At 45.2% G+C, this 26,052-nt stretch overlaps 1 protein-coding gene across 3 annotated transcripts in view; it reads right to left on the minus strand.

Annotated features, from left to right (window-relative positions):
* Positions 1–26,052, minus strand: part of HIPK2 (homeodomain interacting protein kinase 2) — a 140,316-nt gene that overhangs the window by 31,325 nt on the left and 82,939 nt on the right. For 2 of the 3 annotated variants that reach the window (XM_030478699.1, XM_030478701.1), the window contains exons 3-9: positions 13,386–13,509; positions 11,149–11,268; positions 10,334–10,420; positions 9,040–9,224; positions 5,163–5,325; positions 2,339–2,465; positions 639–760 (exon numbers count right to left, since the gene is read on the minus strand). In XM_030478699.1, the coding sequence (XP_030334559.1) occupies positions 639–760; positions 2,339–2,465; positions 5,163–5,325; positions 9,040–9,224; positions 10,334–10,420; positions 11,149–11,268; positions 13,386–13,509 (928 nt within the window). Of the gene's footprint in view, positions 1–638; positions 761–2,338; positions 2,559–5,162; positions 5,326–9,039; positions 9,225–10,333; positions 10,421–11,148; positions 11,269–13,385; positions 13,510–26,052 lie in introns of all 3 variants that reach the window. The other variant, XM_030478698.1, reaches the window with a different exon arrangement.

Genomic DNA, 26,052 nt, shown 5'->3' on the forward strand with positions numbered 1-26,052 from the left:
CTCTTTTTTGAGGACATGGGGTTCCCCTTGAGGACGCGCATGGGATTGATGCTACCCATTCTCATTTGTATTTTTTTTCCTAGGAGGAACCATGCTTTACATGTGAGTGCGTTTTGGACAATTGTGCCAACAAGTGCTGCTGACAAAGAGAGCTCCTTGTCTGTGGGGCGCTTGCCTCTGCCCTCTACATCTCTCTCATAACTTAAGAGCAGAGGGGCAGCTCATAAAGCAGAAGGGTGCAAACTTAAAGCATTAAAGATATTTCTTGGCAGCATGCAATTCACCAGCGCACCTCCTGGACACAAACTACCACTGAGGCCACGAGTTCAAGGGGATGCAGGAAAGTTATTACCTGTTCCTCCTCAGAAGGGGCCTGACACAGCTTCCCCTGAGGCTTCCCACTGATTCCAGTGGACAAACAGAAGGAAAGAAGGTCTTTGCAACTCTGACACAGCCTTTGAGCTGAACAATGAACTTGAGGTTTGGACATTTTGGAGATAGCTGGAGACCGTTCTATGGCTGCCCAAGTCTCCGAACTGCACCACAGAATGCCCTCAGAAAAAGCTACTCTCCTCACCCCCCGAGAGCTGAAGAACACAAATAATATCTGCCAAGCTTGGTGCTTCAGAGTTCCTTACCTGTGCGAGGAGTCCTGGCTGGATCTGAAGAGGCTGGGCCCCAGGAGCCTGAGTGACAATGGGAACGGCGTTCTCCATCCGAACTGAATACCCAGCATGCTTCGAAGGGGAGGCTTGTAACCCTATTCCACCAGCACAGAAGGTACAGCATTAGCCATCAACAAAATTATTAGGAACGTGGGTCTGCTTTTCAGAGGTGCCTAAAGGCACTTGCTGATGCCCACTTAAATTGCAGCATTCAGCCCTCTGAAAAATTCGGCTCTTGGAGTCTCACATATTTTACCACAGCCCAGAGATGTCCATTAAATGTTCATAAACATGATACATGTATAAGAGGAAGGAAAAGACATTTTCAAAGATGTTAAGGGATTAATTAGGGTATCTCAAATAAGTGGGAGACATTTCAATACAATGTCTGCAGGGAGAAAAAGAAGAGAGGGGAGGGAATGGCTTCTCTTTCCACACATTCTCTGGTTTGACAATAGAAAATGGTTCTTGCCAGCCAAAACCCACTGCTATGCAAGAATGTTTCCTTTGGAATAAAGTGGGACGGGAATCCAGAACTACATAATCCCTCAGCCTTGAGGGGGATAGGTGATTTTCTCTTGCACAGCTTCTCAGGACTCATATTTAAAAGGCTCTGATTGGACAGTGTTATCTAGCACAGCCCAAACTCCAATCACTGCTGACTCAGCCTAACTGAGCTGGAGGAAGGTTCCCTCTCCACCACGTTAGTACGTGGCAGGGCCTGTGCTACCTCCTCTACTTTAGAACTTTCTCAAGACACTGAGTGGAATATGTTAGCTTACATATTCTAGCAATACATCTCTGAAGTCAAACCCTTGAGATGCATTTTAACTATGTAGAAGAGGTCTAGCTGAACTCCACTAGTTCAAAAGAGCTTTGATAATCCTGCAGAACATTTAACAAGTGCCTAGAGACTGCTCCACAGGCAGGCTTGTAGAAATGAAGAGCAGAAGTTGCACCAGCTGAACCAAGGTCTATTTAGACCACTTCCTACAGATACCTAGCTAGTTTTTCCAAATTACTACAGCATGTAGAGTCAAGAGAAAGACAAGTGGCTACATGTCATCTTCACCTAAGCTGTCTCACAATGTGGTGCCTGCTATCAGTATACACAGGCAGAGCTATTTGAAGCGGGGCTGGAGCTGAAGGAATTGTACTGATAAACGGTCATGAGCATCTGCTATGAGGGCAAATCCTCAACTCCAACAGCACCACACTCCTTGCTGAATTAACCTCCTGAGTCCCCCTTTTAACAACTACATCACTGAGAAGTGATGAAATCATTGTTTACGTACTGATTTATCATTGTTGTAGGGGAAAGTTTTCAAGTTTCCCAAAGTGAGGCAGAACAGCCTCAAATTCTGTTCAGGGCAAAGGATGACAAATATCACATGTTCTTCCCCAGCCCCTTCTGAGCCTGTCCTATTGTTTTAGACCACCCTCATGATGCTGAGACTTCCTTCAGACCTCCACCTCATGATGGTGCCCGCAAGATCCTCCACTGTTGCAAACATTTCCATCTGCAATAACCTCATTTGTCTGATTTACTAGGCCAGCACTTTTTCCACTGCATGATCTGCACAAAGGAAGCTTGCTTCCAACAAGAGGTAGATGAAACACCGCAGTGGGGAGGGAGCAGTGACTAGCCAAGACCTGGCAAGGCTGTTACCTACCTTGGAAGCCTGGTGGGCAGACAATGAGAGCTTGCTGTAAGGGGTCGGGCCGGGCACAGATCTGCGCTGTTCCTGTCTGCAGGGGCATGCTCCGCTGGGCCACCGCAGCCATGGATGCCGCTGAGGGCTGGTAGAGTGCAGATTGGTAATTTAGTATGGAGACCTCGGGGTTGGCTAAGGAAATAGTGGCACTGGAGGAGGTGGGAGCCAGGTTGGTGGTCTAAAGGAATGAGGGGAATTAAACAAAAACAAACAAAAAATGAGGGAGATGGGTACGTTGGAAGAAGCAAAATCCAAAGATAAAATAAAAAAGTAAAATAGCGCAAGATAAAGTAAAAGAAAAAAAACAAACCAAAATAAAAAACAGCAAACCGGAACCAAAGAAGGGGTAGAACAGGACACTGAGGAGCACAGAGGCAAGGGTAGTGACGGGGAAAGGAACACAATCTGCCTGAACGACCGCAGCTGCACCATGCAACAGGATCTCCAGCCACATGGCGCTGCTGTTAACTCCTCAAAGACAGCACCTTCTCCAAAGCACAATATATCACCCAACTGGCTCTGATTTCCAGCATGACGAAGATGGGTTCAGAAAATGCTACTGACCCCAAATTACATTGTTCACTCACCATGCACATAGCTCTAGAAGCAGCTCACATTTCTTAGGTAAGAGAAACTCAGAACCTCCATGCTATGTGAAGCCTTGTCCTGAGAGGGGAGACTCATTCCAGCCTTTCCTCTACCTTGTATCTAAGACGGCACAGGCCTTTATGTTTTGAATTTGAAGGAATCAGAAGGCACAACAGGAGGTAATAATACTTTCAAAGTCCATGACTTTTCAGAGCAGAAACTCCAGCAGGAGGTGTTGCAAAGCCACAAAAATCAGCCCAGTGTTCTGCAAAACATCTAGAAATCTGAGGGTGACTTGTTTTTCATTAGGACTGAGTCTGTAACAGTTGCAGACAAACAACCCCTAGACAACTCTGCCACTGTTCTATAAAAATATATGTCCTTAGCATTCACGTCTAGGCAGCCAGGCTCTACCTGACCAAAGCCCACCTTTCCCCTCCATGCAAATGCACCAGCATCACTACTGGAGATTCGTCAGATAACACTTTCTCATGATGAATGTATGAACCCAGGATGAAGCTTTGATCAAGGCTGCAGGAGACAGCAGGCCAAGTATTTCACGCTGACCTGGTTGCTTCTGGGCCTGGGAAGGCTACTCATGCTGCACTGCCACAGCCACAGCCACAGCCACAATCACAGCCATGAGGGATGCGATGGTGAAACATTTCTTCTTCTTCCTCCTTCCCTCTTTGTGCAGAGGCAGAGAAGTGCAATCTGTTCCCCTGTGCAACACACCAAGCAGCAACCACGACAGCTCCCCCACTCCTCAGCTCAGAAGTCCTAACTGGAAGGAGGCAATCCCCAGATATTTTGCAGACAGGGAGCACCAGAGAGCCAAAATGAGTTGTATGTTGAACAGAATGGTGAAAGGTTTCAAGCTTGTTCAAATTACAACACCCTTCCTGGAAATGTTTCTACCACTTCTTCTAGGAACACTGGAGATACCAGTTCTGCTCAAAACACACGCCCTTTATGAGAATTCAGATTACCATGGACCTCCTCAGCCAACAACTGATCTCAACATCAAGTGAGTAGTGAGGAAACGAAAGCAAGTCTGCATTTCCTACTAGCAATTGTGGTACAAATGGTGTCTCTGCCCTGCAGCTGGGGCCTAGGGGAGCATGTAGCATGCATTTCTTTAGTTAGCATCTCAGATACAGCCAAGAAAGGGAACCAGTGTTTGTAACTAATACCCTATCACACCAAGCCATGATCTGTCTCCGTCTGTATCTGCTTAATGAATTGCTCCAAAAGACTTTCTGTGATTACATGTATTGAGAACTGAGTCATGAAGTCTGATTTTCTGAGTGACACAGGAACACCCTGTATATCTATACAGATTCCTTTAGCTCTCTTGCTTTCCATCACTATTTCCGCAATGCCACCTGCAATCTCTGGAATGAATCTTGAGCAGCCTGTTCCCAAAAGGCTTAAAAGAGAGTAGCTATTTCTTCAGCTTCAGTCTCCCATAGTGCTGTCCCTGGAGAGTTTCCTTTCACTGTTGTAGTCCAGTACCGCAGTAAACAACTTAGCCTGCTAGTCACATAAAATCTGTCAACCCAGCACCCCCCAACGCTGGGGCATCTAAAACTAACAAACACAAAAGTCCAAAGCATGACCACAAAGCCAGAGCCTACCAATGTAGAGTGCAATATGTTTGGAGTGGGGGTATGTGCACACGGTTCCAATGTCAACTGCGGCATGTGGAGTAAAACCAGTGAGAGATAAGAATAAACATTACCACTAAACTCTTCTTTCCCATTGATTGGTTACAGTGCTGTGCCTCTTATAGAAGGATTTAAACTCTTTTTACTTCAATGCCAATTTGAAGAAGTGCTGTAAGATCCCTAATCTGACCCACGGAGTGCAGTCCTGCCTGGTGCATTAAGGGACTAAGGAGCTTTTCCCCATAGCAACTTCCCAAGTAAGCAGGATTTATCACCCCCAACAACAACATAAACAATGAGGGCAACATTTCACCACTGCACAAACTGTCACAAGATTACCGCTTGCCTGAAGAACAGAGAATGAGGAAGAACAGAAGAGTAAGCCCCAAAATGCGGAAGAGCAGGAGAGTTAAAGTGTATCATATTTTTGCTGGCATGTTAAATGGGATGCTACTTTGTTTTTTGTCTTCTAGACCTCACTGACCTAAATGTTTCAAGCACTGGCTGCTTCTGATTGATGCCCTTACCTGGTTGTGGACTGTGTTCAGCTGGTTGTTAAAAGTCATGGTCAAGTTGGTCGATGTACTTGGGGCTACATGGGTGATGAATGGTGTCTTGCTCTGGTTCACTGTGTCATACATATTCACCCGCCGCTTGCAAATCTCCATGTTCTGGAAGCAGGACTTGACACTGTGTAAGGAAGAGACAGAAAATCAACTGACCAACCAACACAGGTTAACAGTTTCTCACAGAACCCTGCATTAGGTCCCCATGTCAGGCTCGGCATTTTCTAGGCACTTCAAGCCCTCTGCTATTTTATGCAGGTCTCTTTTAATCAGCCAGAGTCAGATTAACCCTGTACTGAAGAGAGCTAAATGGGTGTCAAGATGACAGTGGCTGCTCTGGCACTCTTGGCTGTCCCCATGGGTCTGAGCACTGCAATGTAAGACAGAGAAAGCAAGCAAATTGGTTGCTCTTTAGGTGGCAGGGCAAGAAATACAAAGCAGCTATTTTAAAAGACTGATAGATAGCATTTTTTTCTGATGATTGAGCCTCATGCTTTCTGCCTCAACGCAAGCCTAAGGGTAATTTTACAAGTCTCTTGCAAGGAAGAATTTTACTGCTTTTGGTCACTGAGACCCTTGAAAAATCTTACTTGTTGCCTTTAAAAAGTTCACCGAAAGCTGAGTCCAGCCAAGTGGTCAAAACATTGCCTCTGTCTGCCTAAATGCTTCCATAGATGCTTATCTTAAAGCACATGAGCTGTCCTCCTGCAGCCAATGGGATGATTCATATCACAAAAGGTTATGCCAAATCAGATTTATCAATGCCCTGAGGGAATCAGGTCCTGAGGCTATCTCAGTCTGAGAATTGGATCTCTAGGGGGGAAAGATTACAGCTTCTTCCTCTACACAGACTTTCCTTTAAATGTTATTGATATAGCAATGGAAATTTTGGGAAGCGTAATATTTTGTATCCCTAGTAAAAGAGATTAAATACTCTCTGCATTGCTAGAGCACTCTAGGTGTCTGGTACATGGAATTGCTGGTATTTCATTTTTATAATTGGGATCCAAAGCATACAGAGGTTTAAGAGATAACAACATAGCAATCTTGTGCAGAACTGTATTTTTCATAAATCTCATTTTTTCCAAGGTGTAAAAACCAATACAGGTTTCCCACAATTCTTCCATAGTAATTGTTCTTACAAATGTGACCTCAAAGCCTGAAACACAACCCAAAGAAGTGAGAAGGCGTTTATTTTATTTCCATTATCCCAACCCAGAAAAACAGAAAATGAAGCAGTGAAAATCAGCTGTAGCTGTAAAAAATCAGCTGTATGCATAATTTATTTTGTAACAATCTGTTAAGAAGTAGAGGAGGTAAACACATCCTCGCATAATTTTTAGGAAATAAAATGTCCCTTCAAAAGGAAGAAGCTCATATGATCCCTACTGGTCAGGAAAAGGACCTAGATCTTTTTATCCCTGTCTTATATCTTACTCACGTGGTCACCTTTCTTCTCCTACAGGCAACAGCTTGATAACTGGATCTGTGGCATAAAGACCTGCAGACAAGACAGGCTCAGGACACTGCATGGCTGCTCATTCATTTAAAAAACTATGAAATACCTCTAAGTCCTAGAACACTTAGAAAAATCAAACACTTCTTATAGAAGACTATAGGGTTGCATTTTTCCAGTCAATTAAGACTATAATTCTCTCTCCAATAAAGCAGAAAGCACTGGAAAGAGTGTATGTTCTGTATATACTGTGTGTTACCGAACAATTTTATATAACAAGGTATAATCTCTACTAATGTAATACTGTGTTCTCTGTCTTTACTTGAAAAAAAGGGGAAAAAACAGAAGGCAGAAACAGAGCAAACTGGACAGAAAGGCTGAGACATAGCCAAAAATATAAGAGTCAGGCAGTTAAATATGTGAAATGGGGAGCTAAACTTGCGTTGCTGTTTGCTTGGAAGTAAGCAGAACAGCCCCTCTTGAGCTGCTCAAACTTCCAGCCCCTCTGAAGCATGCCACAGCAGAGATTCCTTCCAGAAGCTGCATCATCCATATATTCTCACTTTATTTCCTGCCTGATTTACTTCCAGGAGAGATTACAACTCCTGCATTTCTTGAGGCTTTGAAGCTTCTATTCTCAAAACCACAGGTAATCACAGACAAAATTTCCATCAACTTGCCATGCTGGTTACAGCTTGTTGCTCTCTTTACCCATCACTGCTTCCAACATGGAGGGGCTGTGCAGGGTTACGCACTGAGCTGCCACAGCATTTAGGATTCACAGACCTGAGGCTGAATTTTTTATTTGGGTAAAATTCTCACTGCTATTGGCTCCAATGATATTTTCAGCCTTTCTGGGGCTTTGCCTGAGCAGCCACAAGTGAGCACTTCAAAAATGAAGATGTGATTATTGTCTGTTGCATTAGCGGAAAGATTTGTGATGGCAATGCACTATGCCACAAATCTCTCCTATCTTACACAATCAGCTCTTGCACAGTAAGAAGGACTGTGGCAAATTAAGAGGCTTTTGCATATGATACTAACATTGTTAGAAAATGCTGTAGTTTTTTAAGTTTATGAATGTTTTTATATAAAACTTATTTTCTGTTTAGCACAACAATCTCCCATCTTGTTTTCATTACATTTATCACTTACTATCTATGTATAGATAACAATGCTCAAAGGTGTCTGTGCAGGGTAAGTCTAGGTCTACATAGATCGTGCACCCACTACCTTATGGTAAGCAGCTGCTCTTATCTTCTGATAAACATTAACAAAAAGATAGCTACAGCTCCTTGACAGAGGGAATACTACCTTAAATGAACTTGAAATACCGCAGGTAAGAGCACACATACAGGCAGGAGAGGTGACACAGCAACCTGTTGCTCTGCAGCACCCACACAAACATACTCTATGGCTTTTTAAGGAGTTCCCTTTATTTTCACACCTGAGCTCCTCAAAGTCTTTAAACACCCATGCACATGGCACCCAGTGAAGTATAGTGCTGTGCCAGCAACTTCTCCTGATGAGGCGAAGGGACAGCCTACAAAAGCACCTTGAACTGCAAAGTGCTATAGAGCAGAATGTTCCAAGCTAGGGGTCCTGAAGGCTTTGGGCAGCTCCCACTTCATGTTTGCCTTCACTTACCCCTGAGAAGCCTGACCCTACATGAACTGCCCAGGGGAAAACAAAACAACATGCTGGGTGCAGGTTTCCTGTGTTTTAGGCTGCTGTGCTCTGTGACACAGCCTTAGGAGAAGGGCGAGTCAGGCTTGACACTTCTTCACATTTCCATCAGGCGGTGGAGCCCAGCTCCGTTCCACTCAAATGTGTCAGCTGAGGTCAGAGTGTGGTGTTTAATGCTACATGGGCAGGCAACAACAAAGCTGAGAACTGAACTCCTTGTTCTGTTGCCTGTGCCTGTAAACCAGCCTGCTGTGGAAAAAGCTCTTCCTTTAAAAAGCAAACAGCCCCAAACTGACCCCTGAAAGATGGGAAGGTTCTGGGAGGAAGGGCTGGCTCCCCGCTGCAGATAAGGTTGATTACCACAGTAACAATCAAGACTATATTACTTTGAGATATACTGATACTTTCAGCACTAATTGCATAATTTCTGCTGCATTTTAATGCAAACATATATAATTATTGAATATTTACATAATGAATGTAGCACTCTCTGCAGTGTTTTAAATGCCAAGCACCTACAACACAATTCTTGCAACCTTAAGAGGTGGCAATCCTCTTTTTTTCGACCAGAAAAAGACTCAAACCTAGGGCTTATGCATCTTAATAATGTCCCTCGGGTACATTTGTTCTCCACCACAATCAGCTCTCCTCTTCACCCCTTAATTCAAAGCCCAAGGGAAAAAAAAAGCTACGTACTGTGTGCTGTGTGGGAAATCGAGCAAGTGCGTCATGGTGACAAAGGGGTGGTTCAGAGTTTCAATGGGTGTTATTCTCTTATCTGCATCTATCGTCAACATCTTCTTTAACAGATCTATAAACTCCCGCCGGTCCGCCTTTTCCACCAACATATCACTTCCTTCCAAATCTGTTGTCATGTTCACCTAGAGGAGAGAGGACAAGGGTGAGGGCTACAGGGAAAGAGCAGATGGTCAGGTCTCCATCGAACTGTGTTTATTCCTCGTTGGAGCACATGCCCTGCAAGCCCCGCTGTCTGAAGGGGTAGTTGCTGAAGTCACACAGCAGACTGCGGTGGCTAGTCATCTGGCTTGTGTGTGTCAGATCTCTAGACAGTCTGTTAAGTGTTCAGCTCACTTGGGTCAATGGCTAATGAAACACTTAGTCACCCTCCACTGAAGATGAACAGCTTCCATGTGGTAGCAGGCAAGCTCTGATAATCAGTGTATTTATCATACAAAGGTCTGTGCTACCAGGTACTTAACAATGTGTCCTGTGAGCAGAAAATATATAAAATAAATAAAAATTGTCAGTAGGTTTATCAGAAGCATCCTATTCATGGAGCAGGTGCCAGGAAAAAACACAGTGTTATGTTATTTCATCCATTTATACAGTCTGCTGTGATCTCAGTCCTCCATTTTTGCATGTTAGCTTGTGAATGCTACAGTACCTAGACTTTGCTAGCACAAACTCCAGCTTTGTGCTAGCCTTGTGTGCTAGTGTTGTGACAGTTTTGTGTACTAGTTTGTTTGCTAGCGCAGACTCCAGTCGCAGGGGTGGTTATGCTGGAATTAACTTTCACAACCATATGGAATTGACACAGTGAATTAGTACTCCCTGTTCCCCCACCCAGCCATATTTTACAGAGAGCACGCTCTTCCGTGGCCATGGTGATTATTTCCAATGTCACTGTTTTACAAATGGAAATATTAAAGCACAGAGAAGTGACTTGCCAGTGGTCATACAGAGGAGCACTAAAGAGACAAGAGAAAGAAAACACAGGATTTTAACACTCAGAGATGTGACTTAGCCATTTTCCATGGATGTTTTTCAACAGCACATCAAGACCACATGCCCCCATGTGCAGTTTTCCCCACAAAGCAGCACAGAATGAGCTGATTTGGAAGGCATAATCCTGGTATTTCTCAGAAGCTAGCATAAGAACAGGACACACAGAGATCACGTAGTTCCCCTTTGTTAGCGTTGCCCAAAAGCATATGAGACAGTCCTGCTGGTTACTCACCAATGCTCTTACCTGTGCCATATCATCCAAACAGTTGAAAATATACTTTCTTGCTTCCTTCGACTTAATCCCTGTCTCTGCCTCATGATCATCTGGTGTCTGTTTAGAACAGGAAACAGGCATTGACTAGAACTGCCTTGCAATCAGCTGTGGGTTAGATGCCACTTCCCACTTGTGCCTTATCCTGCCCTCACCAGAGACCATCGTATCTCTCTTGCCTCACCATATAACATTTACATTACCTCTGCTATGGTTATATGACAGCTTGTGTGTCACAAGGTGACTTATCCCTTCTTTTTCACTTCACAGGATCCTCACAATGGCAGTGAGAGTCTCAAAGGTCTTTTACACCCACCCCAGCATGATGCTCAGCATCCCATCCTTACAGCTAGAAGTCCAATGACCTCTCTCCTTGAGAACTGAATGCAGCCAAATACGCTGGAACAAGAGACTCAGGGCTCACTTGCATTACTAGCAGTTTTGATTGTCAGAATTAAAATGCTTTCTTCCTCCCTCCCACAGTGAGTTAGATATTAGAGCAAAGTCTGCCCAGGGCATGTTTCATTTAAACTACACATCAATTCATTGACTACTTAGAGGGAGATTTGCAGGTCAATTCCAGACTTAAATTTCCCACAAAGCAGTGCCAAGCGGGTGGGCTAATGGCTGCAGACTCTGGGGATGGCAGTTTTACCTGGGGCTATACCCACTCCAATGTCTGTGCTGCACTGCAAAAAGCAGAGACCTAGGCTCTCGGGTGACCTGAACATCTCCTCACTTCCAGCCAACAACTGCAAGGTAAAAGAAACAAGGGAACATCTTCCTACCTTCAGTCTCCACAAAGGATATGGTGAGTCTGTATCCCTGTTGAAAAACCTCGTAGTCTTTGTCCCTGCACTTAATAAATACTCTGCCGGTAAGCCCTGCGTCTGCGAAATATAGCGAATCTGTAAGAGAAGGATGAGAGGTCACTGTTCATCCTGTGAAGATCTCTGGAGATCTTCCTAGGAAGGAGGGCAGGAGGCATTTAAAACAATAGAACAAAGAAAGAAAGAGGAAAGGTAGCACATAGTTAGACTTCACAAAAAAAAAATAAAAATAAAATCCTCCAAAACCCAGTGCAAGGAATGAGAGGAAAAAGAAATCCTGTATGGCACCCTCCATTTATCACATACATCACTCGAAATTCACCTTTATGGTACACTCCCACAAAGCCTATGGATAAAGGGAGGAAAGTCCCCAGGTTTTAGAGGTCAGAGAGGGAGACCCACACAGACATTTCAATGGGGTGTTCCACTGCTTTGCACCTTTTTATGTCACGCTTCCCTCTCCAGGAGGTAATTTCAAAAATTTGATATTTGTGCTCTAACTTTTGCTGATTTTTTTCCTCTCAGATAAGTGCACAGCCTTTCCTAGGAGCAGTTTGAAGTCAGAAATGGACGACTATGAAGTGATTATCTTTGAACTTAGATGAAATATACACTCAAATGAACTGACACCCTCATGGTCTGCAAAGTACTTCATCTCTGACCTCATCTCTGATGACTTCGTTTGTTATTTGGGCTAATTCCTTGAGTATGACCTTGCTGGTGCTCACATAGTTAAGAGATGCTACATATGTGTTTCCAGGATTTTAGACTTTAATTTATGTATTCAAAGGAGAAAGGGTCTGTGACTACACAATTAGAGACCGATCTCACACATGCCTGGGGTGGCACACAAAACCTTAACTTTGACATCTCTCGATTCTTCAATGTTTCACTCTGCAAAATTGCTGCAAACTCTGCAAGCCTACTAAAAATAGTCACCTATGCTTGAAAACTCTAGGGAAGAATGGAAAGCATTTTTGAGAGAAGAAACAGAGAAGGGTGAAAATAAATAAACAACTAAAGGCATAAAAAGCAGCTGTGGTTTCAAAAGACTTCCAAAGCACTCAGGACCCGGTTCACTGAGCATAGCTTGCTTGCCTCTGCAGCTCCTTAGGTTCACCAGAGCTCAGGCCCCTGAGAAGCACCAGGATCAGCCCCTATCCCTTTCCCAGCTCCCCAGGAACCCTCACTCTACTTCCCCAGAGGAAGCTTTGTACTGGGCAGTTTAGCTGGTCAGGTAGGTATGGTGATTTCTTTTTCAGCTGTATGTTTTATGACTTCTGGGGTGCAGCAGAGAGGAGAAATAAAACTACTCTTCATGCTTGGTGTGTGATTTTCAAATGTTTTTAAGTTTTTTTAGCTACATCTGATTTCCTCTGGAGTCACGAATGGCCCTGCTCTTCATTGCAGGTTATTTCCCCTGCCAAATTTCAACTTTAAAGCTCTGACTAAAAAAAATACTACTTACAAAAGAAGAGTCAAAGAAACATTTTCATATATGAAAAACTTATCACTCTGCTTTTATTTTTTTTTTATTTTCTAGAAGAAAAAAGACCCTCTTCAGGCCACATTTGCAGACAGCTAAGATCACCCTGAAGAAGACTATGGAAAAGAGAAGAGTGTTCTGCAGCTCTGGCTCTAACAGCTGCTGTGCTATCAGTTTTAGGACTACAAAAGGAGTGCTAAAGCCTATAGGGAGAGAACTACGACAGCTTCTATTAACTGGAAACCTACACCACTGTGAACGTTTTCCTTCTTGTCATTGCCTTTAATATGCACCCTTATAAAAGGGGTTATGAAACGCAGTAGAGTTCGTGCAGTTTCTTCTAGCAAATAAACCTTTATTCAACGCTTTGCTATTACAGCAAAGAAAGGGTGCCTGCTCTGCTCAGTGAGGAGAGACATGTACAGAGCTCTCCACTCAATGGCAGAGCTGACTCTTGACTGAGATTTCACTTACGTGGCCAGATCTTAAAAGCCAGCGTACCAAACAGTACACTGGTTACCTAGAATAAATACCCCAGCTGGATAATGAAAAGGTTGACACGGAAGGGTAAGAAATGCATATTCCTCATTAGCAAAACAGAAAAAGTTGGCATCTGTTCACTCTGACAAGAGAAGGGAAGAACACTCCTGCATCCGGAGCAGCATCCGTACCCACACTTACCAGCATCCGGAGCAATATCCGTACCCACCTGATCGTACTCCGAAGCTCCCGGGTACAACGGCCAGCCCAAGAACAGCTCTGCAATGACACATCCCAATGACCACATATCGATTGCTTCACAAAACGGCAAACCGAGGATGATTTCAGGGGCTCTGCAAAGGAAGAGGTTAGAAAATATCAGCAACAGGAGCAGATCCACTTGGCTGGCATAGGGATGCCCATGCAGAGCGCGACATTCATGAAGTTGCCTGCTGCCAACAAGCATCACTGCAGCTATGGACCTGAGGGTCCCACTGGCCACTGGCAAAAAGTGCCTGCTAACCAAGCACTAGTCAGTGAATATTTATCCTTGCAGAAGAGTCCTCTGGCAGCATTTAGGCAGGAGATAGCCTTACGTTTCACAACAGTTTGCAAAGGGGAGAACTACAGTTGTTTTCATTTGGCAGGTGGGAAAATGAAGCACAAAACAAAAGTTGTGCCTTCAAATCCACCCAATTAAGGCCTCTGCTCGAGGCTCTTGGGACCAAGCCTGCTGTCCTGTGGAGGAACCGTGTGGACTCCCGTGGTGAAGCTCAGTAGGCTTCACAAACAGCCAGACATTAAATGATCATTACAGGACTGGTATAAATGGATTACTTTTTAAACAAATGGATGCAACCATAAAACAGAGAAATAACATAATTAGATCTATTAGACCTAAGTCTTTTCCTCACGAGAAAGTAGCTATGAAGCCTTCACTATTCAGTCTGTCCGAGGCAGCTGATTATATTTCCTCTTCCCTTCCAGCCCAAAAAGCCAAAACGTGGTGGCACTCTCGCTACACATCTACTGCTGGCTTGAGGAGATGCCCACTGAGGCACCTCTTGCTCAGCGAGCTTCGGCATGAGCCCTGCTGAGGAAGGAGAGGACAAGGTAAAAGCTCTGCTTTGGCTCTCCAGAAGGATCCCTGACTGGGGTATGGAGAAGATGCCCGAATAAGCAAAACCAGCCCCAGCTCAGACCTCCATGGGACCTTAGGGTGAGGCTCATTTCACCTTCCAGCCAGGTAGAAGCTGGTGTCAAATCTTAGCTGGGTACCATGCAGAGTGCATGGTCAATGAGGAGGTCAATATCCTCGCACCCTAAAGGGGATTTGTCCCACTGCCTTGGAATGGTTTGAATCCTTCTCCACTGGTGCTGAAAAGACCTAGAAGGTGAGGTTAGATGAGCTCCCTAAACTCCAGTGGCCAAGGTGAGAGGAGATGAATCCCCCTCTTAGTGCCCCAAATGCTTTGCGTTCCAAAAGCAACTTCTGTGTGGAGGAATCAAAAGTATTTTACAAACACAGAAAACGTTACACAAAACCCACCTCTGCACACAAACACCTGCCTTACTCTCCCCACCTCAGCTCAGACTTCCACATGCATTTAAGTGCCACAGTTCCTATTTTACACAAGGATTGCCTAAAGCTTCTCTCCTGCTCTTCTTGCAGATCTTGCAACACTTCTAAAGCCCCAGCTTCTGGACTCAGGTGATATTAAACAGAAATAAAAACTCACTTTCCCATACTTCGTTTCCCATTTCTAACTATTACAAAGAATGCACAGATGACAGATAAAAGAAAGAAACATTCACTGCTTTAAAACTTTCATAATTTTAAAAATAGCCTTGGGATTTCTCAGGCCCTGATGCATATTTTGGGAATGCCTGGGGTTGACTATTGAGCAAATCAAGTGCCACCATCTAGTGCTGGAAATAGGACCCATGGTTCCAGTTTCCCATCTGTCATCAGGATAAGATCTGACACTAGTGAGATCATACTAAGGATTACCAATTGCAGTGGAAAATATTATGTTTTAATCACACCATTACATAGTCATGTGAAGACAAGTCTTTAGCCAAGAAACCAAGCAAAGTGGGTAACTTTTTCCAAAGAAACAAGCTAATGCCCTGTAGCAAGAATCCATGCCCCATCTTCGTTCCACAAACTTCACCAATTTTGGATTGACTGGTAACGATAAAAGCCCCAAACCATCTATTCTCAAACCGCCAATGAAGAATGTAAAAATTACAGGAAATTCTGAGATTTTAAGGTTAGGATGCTTAGAGCCATTCTCTCAAAAAAAACACCATGCCAGAAACTTTAGGCTGCCATTAGCTTTTCTAGCTTTATCTGTGTTTGTTGTTCTCCTATCCCACTGTTCTTTACCCTGTTGTGACAAACTTTTTATTCTAACACCAATATCTCCTTAGGAACAAGGGGTTAATTTTCCTCCTTTCCTCCCATTCCATCATCCCTGCACACTGCTCGACACCTAGACAAAATGCAGAGAGAAAAAGACAGCTATGGTGACCTGCATCTCATTACTATGTAAATCCTGCATTCAAAGCCATCTGCCTCTCCCTGTCTGCCTTCCACATTGTGAACGAAATGTCCCTGGTCACTAACGAGAGCTCAGCCATGCATCGGCTGAACTTCAAATCCCTCCCACTAACTCAAGTGGAGGGAGCAGAGGGGTGGACTATCGATGGGATATTCCCAACGTGATTTTGTTTAGAAACCTCCCTGCTCATAAAAATCACTTGCGCTGCTGTCATCTGCAGCATACACCTCCTCCCTTCTCTCTCCACACTTATGCTGCCAACACCTCCAGACCCCTGTAAGAAGGGATGACCTAGAATTTGAGGTTCCAAAATCTCTAATTTTTTGCTGTCCAGTGGATTTTTCTTAAAGCTCCAGCTCTGGACTGCAGCAGTTAGGAAAGAATTTCTTTTTCACACACAAAAGAAGTTTTGCACCTCCCCTGTAGGCAAGAAAAGTGCAAAACCAGTGTCCATACCATTTAAACACATAAAAGGCAACTAAATGGAACATCACTCATTATATTAAACCAGACCTATCATTGTAAGGAGGGGAGGTGGTGAGATAGTTTTATTTCATTTTGCTTTTTTTGGAAGCTAAATCAAGCCTAAAAATAAGTTGCCATCTTTGCCCATTTAGCCCCAAACAGATGATGATTTTGGAACAGCGATGAGAACCCCTGTGAGAGGGGAGCCAGAGCAAAGTGATATGGTGCTCTACATACACCACAGCCAGTGTTCGCTGCGGCTTGCTCCGAGCCTTCGTGTCGTAACTGCAGTTTTTCCATGGAAAGGGAGTGGCCCTAAGACAAAAAGATCTTGTTAACTTAATTACGCAGTCCTTAAGACACTGCAAGAACGACAGGTATCAGACACCACACAGGCTTCCAGATTTTCAGCTAGCAGACACCTCCTGTTTGCCGTGCAAGAGAGAGCTGGAGTCACCACCCCAGGAGAAGCTGTGGTCTGCCTGCCTGCTGGAACTCTGCTAATGGCCAACAGCGACCGTTTTGGTGGAGGATGCTACAAGTTTTGTAATAAAACAACCAGTCAACTAATAAAATGCCTTCTGAACCTCTATGGGTGGAAATTGTTCTGTATGCTCCATTATGGATGCATAGATCCTTCTGCATACAGACCTATATCTAACGTGTGGAACTCCTCTCTTAACATGAACATGTCATTTTTTTTCTAAGACAAGGTGAGATCTTGACTTCAATCACATGTTGTGGCACAGAATTCCACAGGCAACCTTCTGCTTTCAATAGCATCTTACCTCAGTTGTTTGAAGCCTGATTTTCCTTCATCAGGTTAGGTTTAAATTTGTCACCTCTCACTTCATGCTCACATGGACTGGCATAGAGGTGAAGATGGAAGTGCCTGCATCACCTTTCTTTTAGAACAAGCTATTTTTATATCCTTGCCCTGTTCTCCCTTGTTTGCAGCAGCTTCTGGCTTCTCAGTATTTCAATCCACTTCCACCACCAGACCCTACAACTCCTCTTCTTGACATGTCTGCTTGGAGACAGGCTGAACAGCCTAGAAACAGTTAAACACAAGGATATTCCCCAGACTTATTTTACACTATTTGCAGAATGCTTTCGCGTTCCAGTCTTCCCTAAGCCTAATATTTTGTTTGCTTTTGGAGTGACACGAGGCATTTCAGCAGATGTTTTATCTGAGAGATCCTCTGAGACACACAGTTCTTTCTCCAGAGGAGCTGCAGTTAATTTAGGACATGGAATTATGTAGAAATAGTTTGGTTTTCCTCTTCCAGTGTTAACTGCCTTTCAGTGCTGCGCTGATCTGGCATAATGTTGTCTATAATCTAGAACAAGTCCCTTCAAGGTTCCTCACTCTTTTCTGTAGCCTAACCTAAGCAACTCTGTGGTATCTGCACACTTCATTGCTGGTCCACACTTTTTACAGATTAATTAATACATTAAATAACTCTGGTCCTAAAATGTGCATGCAGTCCACTCCACAACTGACCCTTTTATCCCTAAAAGTGCTCAGATTTAGCTTAGCAATACAAATGGTGTAATTCTCTTTTCCAAAGGGAAAGAAAACATTTCCATGTTTTAGCCAGCTCTTACGTGGGATTTCTCCATTCTGAAGCTGGTAACACTATGTAACAGGGGAAAATGCCCTATTACAGTGTACATGTCAGAATATTGCAATTATAAATCACAGACGGACATTTCACATGGCAGCAGGTCCTCCTGGACCAGCACTGAGGTCTTCAGCAGACCTCTCCATGGCTGCATAGGGAAGTGTTTTCTGTACCAATAATACTGCTTGTTTTAACAAAGACTCACCAAACCTTTTGATTCTCGTAGGGATCCTGTTTGAAACCATGCAAAGGCAGCCCACTGCCAGATAACTGGGTATGTGTACAAACATCCCTATTTACTGCTCTCTGCCAGTTTTTTAGCTGTGCATCCGCAACACTCTCAGCACAGTAATTCCAGCCTCCAATATGAGACAAAGGAAAAACAGAAAACTTCATCCTTCTGTCCTTCCTCTTCTGTGTGCTTCCTTCAGTATCTCCCAAAGAAAGGCACTCCCCTTCTGGGTGTGCAGGCACAATCTGCTCTGTAGCTTACACAAATCTCACCAACACAGACCAAAGATTCAGAGACCACTTGCCACCAGCTTGGGAGAGACTGAAGAGCCCTGTCATGAGCCTGTATCTCCAAGAGAAAAGCAGTAGCCCATTCCCACTTCCCACATCTCCTACCCCTTTCCCAGACCAAATTCCTCCTCCAGACTCCATCCTCCTCTCAGCTGAATTACCCTCGTCATCAAAGGGTGACCTGGGCTCAGCTCTGGGTCCGGCAAGTCTCCCATCACCCTGGAGCCTAGCTTGAATGTGCCTGTGTATACCAGAGACCTGCTCGTGCTGGATGCCAGGGACCCAAGGTGCAAGGGTCCCCATGCTGGTAGCACCTGCAGGTACCCAGAGGCAGAAGTGCCATTTCATCCTTTGCTTGTACCTCACATATGATCCCATCCTGCTTTCAGGCCTGCTGCCTCTGGCAGAGTATTTACTTCAGCAACCCTGCTTTGTGGCAGGGTAATTTCATTGTCTGGTGTTTCTGTCAGGAAAATTAATTACCAGTCTAGCTCACTGGCTTTTTCACCCACACATCACAGGACATTAAAAACAAATGCCAAAAAAATTCATTTCTGCAGACTTGGATTTGAAGAGCTGGGTTTTTTCTGAATTTTAAAACTCCCCTGCAAACTGCCCTTCTCAGGGATAATTTACCACCTCTGGTAGGGGCCCATGGCTGAGCGTGATTGTCTCAGCAGAGACCTTCACGGACAAGTATACATATCAGACAAAAATATAACTCAAAACATGATACTCGTTGGCACCTTGAGCAGAGAGCGTGCCTGCTTCTTGCCTTCGGGGTGACACTTCTAGAAGGTGGTTGTGGGCAGCTGCAGACAGACCTACAGTGATGCTGTCTACTGAGTTGATACACACAGCTCCTGTCTTCTACCTGTTAGTCTCACCTGACAAAGCCTGAACTTCAAGAAGTGGCAGCTTTCACATCTCCATCCAGAAAGCCCTGTGCAGAGGCACAGAGGCAGGAGCTTTGACCCCTTGGTCTAAGCAGGCATGCACTGACCGGCTGCATGCCCAGGGCTTGACCACTCTCAGTGCTTGTGCTCTCCCACACGCCAAATACCTTCTGTGAGGAGAAGGAACTGCATTCTTCACCTGCCCTACAAAGGGTTTTTATGCAAGTGATGGGAATCCATTCTCCTCTTGGCTGAACCCTTTCTTTGGCATCTTTATGGAGTCTTTCTCATGCCTGCTCACTTGATGCTCTTGTATACTGTGGAAGTATCCACTTTTTATCACCATATACTGTAGCATTCAGTATATCCTTAGATCTTAGTTAATAGAGATGGAGAGCATACAGCACCATTTTTTGTCCCTCTGTACCTCTCAGACCTTTAATAATTTCTTAAGTGCAGGGCTGTAAAAGGAGACGGGCTCATATTCTGGGAGTAAAAGGTCAGAGATCACACCTCCACCTCTCCACCTGCACAGACACCTGGAAGGGATGCAGACAGCTAATACAGATGACCCCCAGACTCAAGGTCTTCCTCTGCTCTGTGGGCAGTTGCAGACTCCCACCTCTGAAGAAGCCAGCCATCAGGGCCAGACCTTAACACCTACAGGCACCAACAGCTCCTGATAGCTTGCTCAGTCCCTGTCTCCTGCAGCAGACAGGAGAGCATCTCCAGACCCCACGTGCTGCTCCCAGATGCAGAGAGCTTGGATCATCCTCATTATAACAGTCTTCCAGTACCTAAAAGGGTCCTACAAGAAATCTGGAGAGGGACATTTTACAGGGGCATGTAGTGACAGGACAAGGGGAATGGCTTTAAACTGAGAGGGTAGATGTAGATTAGATATTAGGAAAAAATTCTTCGTTGTGAGGGTGGTGAGGCACTGGAACAGGTTGCCCAGAGAAGCTGTTCCAGGGGGGTTGGAACTAGATGATCTTTAAGGGCCCTTCCAACCTGAACCACTCTATGATTCTATGAGTCTGTGATTGCTGGCCTCACTGCGGGACCTCTGTATTCCTCCTGCATCCCTGAGCACTGGTGTTTGCTTGGATACTCAGCTGAAGCCCATACAGAAGTGGTACAACTCTGCAGACTACTCACTTGGGCCTCAAAGACTGCCATGATCTCTGGACCACTGGGAAGCACCAATCCAACAGAATCACAGCAAAGGACAGCCCTGGGAGTCAGGACTCATCCCAGAATATGCAAGCACACCACGCCTTTCAGTTTCCAGCATGAAGTTCAAACCCCGGAGAGTTTAGTTAACACAGAAATAATTCATCAGAGAGGGAAAGGGCCACTGAGGAACATCACCCAATCTATCAGAGTACACTGTTTACCCACAAAGATGCTTTGGTTTGAGTTGTAAAGAGGGGCAGTGCCTTTAAAGGGCCTACTAACAAGGTCCCTATTTCACAGGTCAAACACAACTACACCTGGGTTCTGGAAAGGGCTGTGGGTGCAGCCAGAGACATTTCCAGGGCTGCCAGACCACTAGCACAGCCACCACTAGAGGGTAGCTCCAGCACTGCATTGCTCACACTGCCCTCACCCATCCCTCAAGACTAGTTTGCAACACATCAAAAAATATCTGTATCAGCTCAGAGGACTGGAAGCTGGATCCACTCAGCCTTCGGTGATGGTTTATGTTACACGACATAAATATAAACTGGAGGCTGGTAACAAGTGAGGTACTGCAGGGGTTTATCCCGGGACTGGTCTTGTTTAACATCTTTATCACTGACCCAGGGGAGGAGGCAGAGAGCACTCTCATCCAGTTTATGGATGAGATGCCAAACCAGAGAGACCTGGCAATGTGCTTGAGAGCAGGGCTGCCACTCAAGAGGGCCCTGGACAGGCACGAGGAATGGGCTAACGGGGATTGTATGAAACACAGCCAGGACAAAGGCTGAGTCCTGCCCCTGGGATGCATGAGCCCTGGTGACAATACCTGTGGGACCCCTCAGTGGGAAAGGCCATGAGCACCCTGACTTGAGGGACAGTGAGCTGGTAAGAAGACCCTCATAGCAGCTGGACCAACAGCCTCCCTGGAGCAGGGTCAGGAGACCAAGGAATGTAATGACCTACCTAGAGCCACATGTGGGAGACCGCATCTGGCTACCATGTTCAGCCTGGGGACCCCAGTGCTTGGGTGAACTGGAGCAACCTCAGTGGAGGATGAAACAGCCATGGGGGGACCTGACTGCAGCCTGCCCCCCTCTCCTCTGCCACATGGAGAAGATGGTGCTCCTTGCTCAGGTGGGCAGCAGGAGGTGGAGATGACAAACTGAAACACGGGAGGTTCCAACTGGGGGCAGAGAAAACACCTCCACTGTGCTGATAATGGAAACACCAGCACAGGCTGCCCTGAGAGACTGAGCAGTTGCTATCCTTGGGGGTTTTCGAGCCCTGGCAAGACAAAGTCCTGTTCTTCATCTCATGGCTGACCCTACCTTGAGCAGCAGGCTGGGCTAAATGACCTTCCAAGGCCCCCCCCAACCTGAACTACTCTAACTTTATGCAACACAGTAACTATACATTTGCCAATAGGAAGGTCACCGCAATCCTCCTATACACAGGCAAAATACCACATACCTGGGAGTGTTTCAGGGGGACCAAGTGCAGGTCCCAAGTGTTTTTCTGGCAAGTGTACACACATAGTTCTATCTGTCTTTTAAACCCAGAGAGCAAGTTACACAAGAATTACTTCTGGACTTGACTGGCACAATTACTGAACAAGCCTTGGGAGCCTATCATTACTAAGGGTATTTAATAGCAAATAAATCATAGAAGCAGACCAAACTATCCGCCCCTTGACTCTGCTCATGTTCCACCAGGGTGCTGGCTGGGAAGGGTGAAAATACTCCAGAGGATGGTGTCTGAAGCTGACAGGGTGAGCCTGGAGCCCAGAAAGCCACCTGCTCCCCCCCTGCACTGGTATCAGGCCATCCCATGCCTGTGTCACTCCTGCCCCTAAATGTTCGCCCAGCTTGTCTTACAGACCTCCCGTGGCAGAGCATCCATAAACTTTGCTGTGCCCCAAAGGTACTCACCCCTTGTAATTTTAAGGAATAATACAGCTGTGCATAGCTGACTTTATGTCATGCTTAATTACAACTTGTCAATCTGGCACCTATGTAACACTTATGGAAAAGCATAACTTAATACATTTCACCTGACTTTGCCTATACCCAGCTTTCTGCCAGGCTGTATCTCCTCCCTATCTTCACCCTGCCTTGGCCTCAACATATATATATTCAGCACTTGTAACTTTGTCTCTTTTTCTCTCCTGCTTATCTCTGTCTCCCTTTTCTTTCTCAGCTTTTCAGCTCTCTTCTTGCACTTACTGTGCACGAAGAAAGAGGTGGACATCATGCAGAGGAACACTGCAACTCCCTACCCCATGGAGGGGGCTCACACCATGCACCCGCAAAACAGCCCTGTGCTGCTACGGGGGTGCATCCATCTTTAAAAATGGGGTATCACACAGACACTCACATACCAGGCACCCCAATGGGATCCTGACGTTCGCCGCCACCATCATATGAGGATCTTGGGAAAAGCTATCTCCATGGGTTAATCCTGAGTTTCAAGTAAACCACGCTAACAGACCCCAAACACTTGCCATTGCTATGCACCTTTCCTGGGGTTAAGAAAGCTGGATTCAGCCTTGAACAAAGCCTGGATTTAAATGGGGAGGGAGGGGCCCCCACTGGGAGGCTCTGCACCACTCTCTTCTCCTATACGCATTGCATATATACATTCCCTTTAGGTTAGGGCCTGAAAGAAAATCTCCTGCTCTCATCAGCAAGAGGGTGCAAGAAAATAACTGCAGCCCTGAGCTGGAGAAGGCAGTGCAGCTGTTTGTGGAAACAAGACAAAAGATTTAGAAACAGTCGCTTTTCTCCCCCTCTCCCATGTCAGGCTGTTTACAGAAACCAAGGGATGAAATTTTGCAGACAAAAACACTGAGAGCAGCCTGTCAGTCTCAGAGGGAGGGAGGGAGAGGGAGAGGGAGGGGAGCGTAGGCTTCTTTCAGGATTATGGATCATTGCTAAATTGCTCTATCAATTATTAAACCCATCACTCAAAGCACAGTAACCAAAATATAGCAGATAAAGCCTTTCTCATCCACTCTACCAGCTGCTCTCCTCCTCCTAAAGCCAGAGGGGAATAAAAATTCTCATAGTTTATATTTTATAAACATCTTTTTCCCTGTGCCTTGAAAATAAAAGCTTTTTCGGACAAGGTACAGTAGAACCAAGCCTGTGGCAAAATATATTAAAGGAAGACTTGCCCTTTTGATTAACAGACCCAAGGAATAAAACAAAATCTCTCAAATCAATATAATTTCTTAACGCCGACAGGTTAAAACATTTGTTGGTGGATGAATGAAGAAGCAGGCCACAGCCATTAATAGATGTTAGTTGCTATTTGCCTTTGCTGCTGGGTGGATCCAAGATCAGTGGCAGGGTGGGCATGGTCCCAGGAAAGGATGGGACACGGACAGCCAAGTGGCACGTGGCATATGGTCTGGCCAGTGACTCTGTGGAGAGAGAAACTGCAAACATGCATCCAGCATGAGAGAGGAAGCCCTTGGCTGGCAATGCCGACAGGGAACCACACGGGGAGGAGGACCAGGACCTGACATCCAGCCAGAAAAGGTTCCACGTGGCTTCCAGTGTCTGAATGGACATGAGTTTTTCGTAGCACCTACACGCACTTGCTGGAGGCATTTACCATATTCATCACCTGAAGCAAACACAAGCCTTAGTCCCAGTGAGGGCACTGGATGCATCTAAACTTCAGCACACATTTAAGAGCTTTGCTGAATCTGAATCTGCTAGCAAGTCCTTGGTGCACTTGAGCTGGAAATCGTAAGAGGCAAGAAAAGCTATTAAGCCCAACAATGGAAAAGAAAGCCAGGTCCTGGGTCAGCCAAGAGACACACTAGGCTTGTCCCAGCCAGAAATGCATCTTCGTACATCCCTGGAGGAAGCCCTCCTGGACTGATCACAGTCATGCTCATCTCTTTGGACTCAGAAATGCAGGACTCCATAAACTTCAGAGGAGGCGCACAACGCTGAGCACCACGACCACTGCCCCCAGGGTCATCAGTTCCACACTGACCCAGAAGGACAGAAACGTGCACGGGGGGGATGTGTGATGAAACAACAGCTACATTCAGCACAGCGTGACCTCTAGTTGTTCTCTGAAACAAAGGGTAATGCATAGGGAGGGAGGAGGGCTGGGGCTTTCCCAGGTTATGGAAGAAATCAGAGAACAGAAAAATCATAATTTGAAAACAAAAGTCCTATCCATGCCAGGCAGTGAATGGATGAGCGGCAACGTATTGGGTGCAGAGATCCCCTGAAGGAGGCATCTGAGCAAGAGGGGAAGAATGCCAATTATGTGCTCCCATTCATGCCACCGCAATGAAAGCATGATTCTGACTCCACTTTCTGACCCGCAGTATGCAATTTATGCAAATCCAAGCTGTTCTCGCTTCCCTCAGAGCCAAACATGCACCAATGCCAGAGCTGGCTCTAAGTTTTTGTTTTCCTTTTCAAATCTATTGTTTTCGCTGTTGAGTATTTAAGACCTTTTGTTGTTGTTGTTGCATTTCTTTGGAAATGAAATAATAATTAAAAAAATCCCAAAGCACATAGAGACAGACAGGACTTGACTCCTCATCTCCAACAGCCTCCCATTCTGCCATGCTCAGCTCCAGCTCCATCCCAATCCCTTATAGTTCCAGCCCAGTGCCCTGCCATGCATCGGCCAAGTGAAGCTCCTCTCGTCTGATCCATAACATTCCCTGAGACTTTTGTTCACAGCAAATACCGAAAGTTGCACCAAGCTGCGTGGTGGTTTTGTGGGATTAGCCCGAATACTGAGCCAATAGTCAATACAAGGCTCCAAATGATTTCTATCCCTGGCAAACATGGATACAAACCAGACCCAGGCCACGATGCTAAGACTGGCTTCACAGAGCAAGTAGCAGGACTGAGGCTAAAAATATCAAATTATTGCAGCCTTCCTTTATTTTTTTTTCTTTTAATCATGTCTACTGGCTGCTTTATTTTTATTTTTTTTTTAATTAGAAAAAGACAAAGACAAAAATACAGTCCTTATCCTGCCTGCTCCTTGGAGAAAGGAGCATTGCCCTTTACTTATCTCTGAAGAGCCACACAGATTTAATATTATTATTAGCAGCAACTATTTGTATTTCTGTAGCACGCAGAAGTCCCAGCAGAGACCGGAGCCTCATAATGCTAGACGCTAAAACACAACGTGCTAAGGGACTGTGTCTGCTTCAGAGAATTGATGATCTAAGACGATGTGTGGTGACAGGGGAACAGATTGGTGGAGCAGTTCGCCCAAGATCATACAGTGAGAGTGTTGCAAAGCCAAGAAAAGAAGCGAGGTCCTTGCAAACAGTGTGCCGTATCTATTAGACCACAATGTCTTCTATTTATGGTATTTGGGAACAGCAGTAATAACACAGGGATTTGAAGGCTCTTTCAAACGAGATGGGTATTACTGAGGCAAGGCAGACTTTGAGGAGAAATGACCTGTAGATGTCACCCAGTGGGACAACAGCTGTGTCAGGAACAAAAAATCCAAAGGTCCCACAAAATCCAAGGTCCACTTCATTGTCCCACTTGGTGAGTTGCAGAATCCTGCCTATGCTGTGAGGTGGAACTAGATGATCTTTACAGCCTCTTCCACGAGAAACCATTCTGTGATTCTATGACCTGCCTGGT

Source organism: Strigops habroptila, chromosome 3 (assembly GCF_004027225.2).
Source record: "Strigops habroptila isolate Jane chromosome 3, bStrHab1.2.pri, whole genome shotgun sequence".
NCBI lineage: Eukaryota > Metazoa > Chordata > Aves > Psittaciformes > Psittacidae > Strigops > Strigops habroptila.